The sequence below is a fragment of the Nicotiana tomentosiformis genome, chromosome 11 (genome assembly GCF_000390325.3).
Source record: "Nicotiana tomentosiformis chromosome 11, ASM39032v3, whole genome shotgun sequence".
Classification (NCBI taxonomy): domain Eukaryota; kingdom Viridiplantae; phylum Streptophyta; class Magnoliopsida; order Solanales; family Solanaceae; genus Nicotiana; species Nicotiana tomentosiformis.
Window position 1 is genome coordinate 61,368,590 of NC_090822.1, and position 9,136 is coordinate 61,377,725.

The following is a 9,136-nucleotide window of genomic DNA, read 5'->3' on the forward strand; positions in this document are numbered from 1 at the left end:
TAAAGTCTATCCCTTCTCTTTGAGTGTCTCCCCTAATAACTAAACAAGTTTTGAATCTTTCCAAATATCCATCAGACTTGTATTTCACTTTGTAGACCCATTTGCAAGGAAGAGCTTTCTTTCCACTAGGTAAAGGCACAACCTCCCAAGTTTTGTTCAGTTCTAGAGCTTCCAATTCTTTTTCCATTTCTTCCTGCCACCCTGGGTGTAAAGCTTCTTGTGAGTTAGAAGTAGGTTCAACAAGGTAGGAGGTGGAATTAAGTATAAACTGATTGGTTGGAGAAAGAGTTGTGAAGGATAGAACAATGAGTTGGATTGGTGCAGTGAAGCAAGAGTTTGTGAGGTCTGTGAGAAAGACTGAGTTGCACACATATTCCTGGAGATATGAGGGTGGATTATGTGTTCTAGTGGATTTCCTGACTTCAAGAAGGGATATAGGTAAGGGTGAATAAGGAAATAATCTAGGCAGAAAAATAGAACTTGCACCTGAGGTTGAAGGAAGGGTGCTAGAGTTGCTTGGGTTTGAAAAAGTAGGCAATGAAGGTAAGGGTGAGCTGGGAATAGCAGGCTCATCCTTTATGTGTTTCGATGATGAGTCTACACTATGTTCTAGGGGTGATGTAACAGGAAAAAAGGAATTTGTAGGTGTAGTAGTAGAGGCAAAAGGGTACTGATTTTCATAGAAGTACACATCTCTAGATATACTCACTCTTCTTGTATCCAACTCTAGAACTTTATAACCTTTCTGCCCCAAGGGATAACCTAAGAACACACAGGGCTTTGCCCTTGGGTCAAACTTACCTTTTCCACTAGTCAAAGTAGATACATAGCAAAGACAACCAAAACACTTTAATAGTTCATAAGAGGATTTTTGTTTAAATAGAACAAAATAAGGTGTTCTTCCTTTAAGCACTCTTGAAGGTAACCTATTGATCAAATAGGTTGCAGCTAGTACACATTCTCCCCAATAAGGAAGAGGAAACTTAGACTGAAACAACAAAGCCCTTGCAATTTTCAGAAGATGTATGTGCTTCTTTTCAACCACTCCATTCTGTTGAGGGGTTACCACACATGATGTTTGATGTAGCATTCCTTGAGAGGCTTAATGTTGCCTCCTGAGAACCTTTCCCAAGTTCAAAAGCATTATTTGTTCTTATCTTTTGTACCTTTACACCAAACTGTCTTTCCACCATTGTGAGGAAACTTTTAAGGAGTCCAAAAGCATTGCTTTTGGTGCTCATAAGGAAAGTCCAAACTGCCCTACTATAATCATCTACAACTGTCAAGAAATACTTAAAACCATTGTTAGTTGACTCCTTGTAGGGTCCCCAAACATCTACATGGATTAACTCAAATGCCCTTGTTGATTTAATTTGACTTACAGGAAAAGAAATTCTGGTTTGCCTAGCTTTAGGACACATTTGACAGAAATAATCAGAGTTAGAAGGTAAAGAAATAAAATGGAGATGTTTCATTGATGAAAAGGGAAAATGCCCTAACCTAATGTGCCAAAGGCTTACATCTGAAACTGAGTTTGCAGAAAAAGGAAATGGAACTGACAATTGACTAAAGATATTTTGATTTAAAACTGAAAGTGATACCACACTTGTGTTATTTCTAACTCCACTTGGTTCCAAAAGGTAGAGTCCATCCCTTGCCTTACCAAAAACTTGTGCCGTCTTCACTAAAGGCCCCTGCAACATACAGTTACCAGAGGTAAAAACACATGTGTTCAGATGCTCCGGAATCAATAATCCATGTACTAGAATTAAAAACTGAAAGACAAGTTCCAGAATATCTAGCAATAGTACCAACCACAGCATTAGCATTGATATATGTTCCAGAATTTCCTGAATCTGCACCTTTAACCTGCTTGATTAGTTGTACCAACTGTGAAAATTGATCCTGTGAGAGGTGTTGATTGAGTACTTCATTCTGATTGATGTTGTTCTGATCTGATTCCTCAATTTGAAATGCTTCATTACTTTTGGTGTGAACTTGATTTCCCTTTGTGAATTCAAAGTCTTCTGGGAAACCTATAATTCTGTAGCAATCACTAATAGTGTGACCTACTTTCTTGCAATGACTACATGTTACATTAGGGTTAAACTTAGTTTTCTTTCCCTTGAAAGTTGTGTTCCTTTGAGTAGAGTTAGTCTCTTTTTGGATGTTGTTCCCAAACATTTTATGTTGCATTGGGTTCCTTTGCATCTGCCTTGCACTCCTTTGTGCAAAGTTGTTTTGATTCGTTACCATGAAAGATGAAGAATCTAGAGAAATGAGTGGGTTAGCAAAAACTTCTTTCTGGATTTCATCTTGCAATACCAGGGAATATGCATGGTTTATGCTTGATAAGGGGTTCATCATCGGGATGGTTCCCCTTGCTTGACCATAACTATCATTTAAACCCATAAGAAGCTGAATAAGCCTTTCATCATCTAGTGACTTTTCTAATTTTTGCTTCCCTTCACAAACACACAAGCAATTGCACTTCACATCATAGTTAAGTGAATTCAATTCATCCCATAAACGTTTGAGTTTTGTAAAGTATCTTGCTATGTCACTAGTTCCCTGTACTAACCTTGATAATTCCTTCCTCAGGTGATAGAGCTTAGCTCTATTTGACTGGTCAAACCTATGTTCAAGGCTGGTCTGGAGATCTTTAGAAGATTTAGAGTAAATGACATTGTCTCCTATGTATTTAGACAATGAGTTGAGCAACCAGGATTTTACCATGTCATTACACCTGCTCCAAGGCTGATAGTCTCTAGAAGTGATAGATGGAGTAGGGCAAGCACCATTGATGAATCCTATTTTATTTTTAGCAAATAGTGTTATAAGTACAGACCTTCTCCATCCTTGGAATCCTCTTCCATCAAAAGTTGTGTTGACAAGAGACATTCCTGGTGCATCAAAAGAATGAAGAAAATATGCATTGTTTGAGTCGATGGTAGGAATTCCTCCAGTGGTGTTCAGAGCCACTGTGGTTGTAGTATTATCGGGCATTGTTTAAGATTGATATGAAAATGAGGAAGACGACTCATGGATCAAGATTTCACTGCTATGATAGAATGTATGAATATTGAAAAGAAGACAGTGATGAAAAACATTTCCTGTGTTTCAGTCTCTTCCTTTACATGTATTTACACAGAATAAAATAATAAAAAATTGTTACTTTATTCTATAGGGGTATTATTCTTATTTATGGGCTTGCAAATATATACATTGTCACGTGCTCACATGCACTAAAGTGAAACAGTATCAAAAGTGGACAAAGTGGACACCTCAATATCCAAAGTGCTTTGTGCTTTGTATCAAAAGGAGATAAAGAGCTTTGGTCAATACGACCAAGTTTTATTTCGTGCAGACCAACGCCCCAATTTCTCTTTCTTTATCTCTTCTTCTTCATCTCTAACTTTCTTGGTCATGGTGTCTTGTATCAAACAACTAGCTCCAACAGATATAGGTATTGATAGTTCGCTCAGAAGATTTTTAATCCAACAAAGTTCTACAGAAGTAGAAGCAACTGAGTGTTATTCTGCCTCGGTAAAGGATCTAGCAGTTGTACGTTGTTTTCTAGAGCTCCAGGATATGGGTGTGTTTCCAAAGTACACAATATGGGTACTAGTGGAGGTCTGATCATCCTTATTTCCAGCTCAATCTGCATTAGAAAAGGCAAGCAGATGGGGTAGGGAATCACGGGCGATAAAGACACCAAAATTAGTTGTTCCACTAAGATAACGAAGAATACACAGAGAGCTACATAATGGTTTATTGTTGGGTGGTTTGCAAATTGAGACAGTTTGTTGGTGGCAATGGCGATGTCTGGCCTCGTCAGAGATAGATGTTAAAGACTTCCTACAAGTTCTGATATGACTTAATGTCAGAATGATGAGCATTATCTTCAAAGAAGAGGGATGTCCTAGTTGACATTGGTGTAGCAACGGGGTGACAATATGTCATTCCATCACGATCAAGAAGGTCTAGTATGTATTTTCGTTGTGATAAGAACAAGCCACGAGGTGTCTGCTGCATTTGTATGCCGAGGAAGAAACCAACTTCTCTGAGGTCCTGGATGGAAAATAACTGACTGAGATATTGGACAAAATGATATACCACAGTTGGATGAGAACCTGTAATGATTAAATCATCTACGTAGACAACAAGGTACACAAACACACCGTTGTTAGCATAAGTAAACAAACAATGATCAAATTAATTGTTTTGAAAGACTAGTTATATAAGACCAGTTTTAAAGGATGTATATCAAGCCCTTGGGGCTTGTTTGAGTCCATAAAGTACTTTAGATAGCTTAAAGATATGGGTGGAGTGGTTGGGATCTATAAACCAAGGAGGTTGTTCAACGAAAATTTCTTCACAGTGAGGACCATGTAAGAAAGCATTATTGACATCTAATCAACAAAAGAGCCCAATCTCTAGAGATAGCAATAGATAGAAGGACTCGGATAGTGGTGTGGTTTGCTACGAGGGAAAAAGTATCAGAGTAATCAGTGTCTGAGAGTTGTTCATAGCCCTTGTCCACTAATCGGTCTTCATATTTGGAGACTTTGCCATTGAAGTCAAACTTTAGGCGATAAACCCACTTGGTACCAATAACTTTTGTGAGTCTTCACGAGGAACTAACTGCTAAGTGTGTTGGTTCGCAAGGGTTATGAGTTCATCCTTCATAGTGTTATCCCAATTAGGATCCTTTAACGCTTGCTTGATTGTGTGAGGTTCACGAACACTAGACGAGGTAGTTGTGATAGAAGGTGTTGATTGGGGTGAGGATAAAGTGGAAAGAAGGGAAAACTTCGTGATGGGTTTAAAATTTTGATTTTTAGATCGAATTATCATCGGATGATTAGAGGTGGACACATAGTATTGATGATGTAGGGGATGTGAAGATGTTGGAGAACATAATGCGTGAGTGGGAGAATTATTGGCTGAGAAGAAAGAGGAACTTGTGTTATTTGAATTATTAGAGGCAGGGAAACTAGTGAGAATTGGTTGTTAGAAATTTATCCTGATTTTCTTATCTTATTTGGATATATTCTTTTACTTAAAGGAAGAGTAGAATATTAACCATAATTGTTTTACTTTTCTTTGAAGGAAAATATAGATCTCACCTTTCTTGGAGGAAAATGTTGTGTTCTCTATAAATTAAGGATCTCTCCTTCATAGAAAAATACAACAACCTCTACAATGTAGTCCTTACGAGAGTTTTGTTTAGGGGAAGATTTTTCTTTCAATATTTTTTTATAATTTTTTTTCTTATATGTAGGTCAATTGACCAAAACTCGTTATCATATTCTATTATAATAAATTATTATTGTTAGCTGATTTATCATCACCAAGGTTTGTATTGTTTGCTTTCGCATGACACATTGTTAATTTCGATCCCAACAAGTAATATCAGAGCTAATGGTTTAGAGCCAATGGTTCAGAGCGAGATTGAAGACAGGTTCAAGACGGGTTCAGATCAAGCAACAACAAATTTGACGATAATGAAGACTTTTATCAATAACAAAAATGTCAAGAATACTACATGTGGGGATAAATTTTCAACCAAATAGTTTCAACAATCCTACTGCTGCATATACAAAAATAAAAAACTATTTTACCCATGGTTATGGGCTCTAATTTTTAACTCATGCTCACTTTTAACGCATGAGCTCCAACTTTTAACCTTACTGACTTTTAACGTGGGCCTCTACTTTTAACCCGTGCTCACTTTCAATGCACGAGGCTCTAATTTTTAAGCCATACCTACTTTTAACAATGACAAGCAATAGTGATGAAGATTATGTGAAGAAGGTGGATCAAGCATTGTCAAGAAAATTCATGTCAAAGGGGAGAATTATTAGGAATTTGTCCTGATTTTCTTACCTTATTTGAAATTATTCTTTTACTTGAAGGAATAGTAGAATATTAACTATAATTATTTTACTTTTCAGGAAAATATAGATCTCTTTCATATTTGACAGATTCTGTTCTTGGAGAAAAAGATTGTGTCCACTATAAATTGAGGATCTCTCCATCACAGAAAAATACAACAACCTCCATAATGTAGTCCTTATGAGACTTTTTTTTAGGGGGGAGATTTATCTCTAAATACTTTTTCTATACATTTTTTTCTTATATGTAGGTGACGAGCTTAAAACACACACATAAATATACTTGCTAATTAAATATAGTATAGTATGATATCGTATCCACGGAGATCGGATTTAAACAGTATTATCGTAGTTTGTAGCTAGATTGCTATCCAAGATAATCGACAGTTGAGAATTATGTAAATTAAAACTAAAATTAACTAAGAATCTAGAGCTAATTGACTAATGGCAATCGAACAAAAGTAAGCAAGGAAGATATCAATGGAAGAAAAGAAGGGATTGATTGGATCGGTGCAAGTCTGGGATTTAATTCTAGTTAATTCACTTCTGATATTCAAGTGAGTCTCTTGAATTCACTCAATTATTAATTCAACCATTTAGTAGAAACTCCTCTCTCGATTAAGTTTCAACCTCACAATATGAACCAATTTACGCTCGGTAAAGATATGCAAGAATTCGTAGTGGATTGATCTTTAGGAGAACCTCTTTCAATTATCCTCCTAACTAGGTCTAAACAATAATTCAACTAGCATCTTTCGATTACTAAGAAGAATTAATGAATTCAACCAACAAGATAATGCACAAACAACACAAGTTATGCCTCTCTCGATTACATGAACATGTGAATATAAATACACAAATTAAAACACCCAAAACGATTCAATACATAAAAACTAGAATTAATATCCACAAACAAATATTAATACACCAAATCCATCAATCACTAAAGAGAACTACTCCACAGATATGAAGAAATTCATCATAAATATAAAGAAAAGCATAAGACGATCCAAACTCTTGTCTTGAGTGAGGACTGAATAATGAATTCCTTGTGCTTTCGCTTCTCTACCTTCTCTCTAGCCTCCTTAGGTCTTAGATGTGTCAAAAGTCCTCAAAATAACTTTTTTACATGTATTTATACCAAGTAGGGTCGGGCCCAAACGAAACCACCTTCTTCTAGTCGAAATAGGATTGTAGCTCTGTAAAAAATGTACAGGCACGTCGCATGGGGAAACACGCCAGGAGGGGCGGAAGTGGGAAACTTTAGAGATCTTGCACTTTGACAGGAGCCGGAATTTGCACTAGCGCGCCGCACAGTGCGTCGCATTAGTGCAAATTTCTCAAAGTAGGGATTTTGCTTCGATTTTGACATCCAGACTTAGTCCTTGACCCCCGAACACAATCCCGGCTTAATCCCATGGGCATTTACTCAGACTTCAAAGCTCCAAATCACTCGAATTCATTCTATAACATCCACATAGCTCGGAATCCTCCTACAAGGTATAAAACACACAATTAGTGCAAAACACTCGCGATTAAAGCTCAAACTCAATTAAAGTACAGTAAATTAGAGTGCAATAAGCGACTAAAACATGAGATTATAGCCTACCATCAATACCCCACACTTAAACCATTGCTCGTCCTCGAGCAATCAAACTACACTTTATAAAGACACGACCTTTTTCACACCCAACTCAATACACCAAGAATATTTAAAATAGACTAAGCACAATAGTGTAACATCTTCACCTCAAGATTTGACTCAAAAGCACTACGCATTATTTATAACCCGCTCACTTACTCTAACATAGAAGTCAAGCATTACCTTTCCTTCGTGAATTAAGTGCCCTCACAACAAGTGAGATTAGTTCCACACACAATAGATATTAAGAACAATTAGGAACTCAAGATAGAAATAATTCACTCACTCTCAGAAATAACATTCATATGCCACAAAAGATAAACCATAGGCTTGCCTGTAGTGTATTACTCTACTAATTGAGATCATTCAGTCAAGTATCAAGTAGGACTTTAACTAGTTGTAATGTAGGCTGCAGGAAGGGTATAATACATTTAGATATAAGAGTAACTACACCTCCCTAAGTACTTTAATAGATATAATTTAACATTCGAAACCCCACAATTATGTCAAATCATACTCTGCCTTCACATCAATATGCATTAACTCCCTATTTCTTTAAACTCATTTACATCAAGTTGCCACTTATCAAAGAATCATTGCATAATAACACAACATTATTTTCTTCGTTTCTCAATTCAACTGGCTCTTACTTTTTCAATTCATTGCACCTTTCTCCTTATTTCATTAGTTCCACTCAAAAGTTTAACTAGCCACCCCACACTCCAACTTTTACAAAGTTCATAATCAATTCAAGTGCTTACGAGAGGTAAATGGTTCAAATAGATGGTCGATTCAAACAAATGGGTAAGGCTTGTAATGTGGTTGCCAAAGAAATAGGATTACAGGCTCAAAGGAGTTAACTAAGATACATAACAATTAGGTAGGTAAAAGCATATAACTGGTTCAACAAAGAAATGCCTAAATCACTTCCAAGACTGAACAAAACTACTACTTCGTTTTGCAAACACACAGGGTAAGTTCTAGACATGACACATAACTCACTCAAGATTGGACTATCAAGACACTCTAGTCAAAGCAGTTAAGCAAAGTTAAAATTATACAATTTAAAGTACTTATACAAGAGTCAAAAACAGAGCCTAAGCGTCACAAGTCACAACTAAAGTACTCACTATTCTCAAAGCATAATAAAGTCAAAAGATATTACTTTCAATTCAACTCATAGCACAAGGTTTCCTACTATTCTACAAAACAAAATAAAAAATAACTACACCCAGTTCAAACAAAACCCTTGGAAAAGAACCGCAGCACAAAGAAAAACCAAGAGGGAATTATTACACTAACTACAAAAGAAAATCTTTTTGTCTTTTTCTTTCGACTTTAATCCCTCAAGAAAACCTTCGAATGATATCCATCGTCGGAAAAAGTCAAAAAGTTTAAATTTTTTATGGTTTTTCTCATTTTTCTATCTCTAACTACTAAAACAATAAAACTACATTACTAACACAGATACATACAACATACAACTTTCCGCACCCCACACTTAAAGTTGTGGCATGTCCCTATGACACACAATTAAAAAGTATAATCTAAAGGAAACTTCCTTGAACTTTCAGTTGGGGTCTGAGTCGAAGTCGGG

The 9,136-nt window shown here is 36.3% G+C and overlaps 1 protein-coding gene across 1 annotated transcript; it reads right to left on the minus strand.

Annotated features, from left to right (window-relative positions):
• Positions 1–2,185: 2,185 nt before the first annotated feature.
• LOC138901547 (uncharacterized) lies at positions 2,186–3,006 on the minus strand. Its single transcript, XM_070189319.1, has 2 exons — positions 2,326–3,006; positions 2,186–2,224 (listed from the first exon to the last, which is right to left on the minus strand). The coding sequence occupies exons 1-2, from the start codon at positions 3,004–3,006 to the stop codon at positions 2,186–2,188; spliced, it is 720 nt and encodes a 239-aa protein (XP_070045420.1).
• Positions 3,007–9,136: the final 6,130 nt, after the last annotated feature.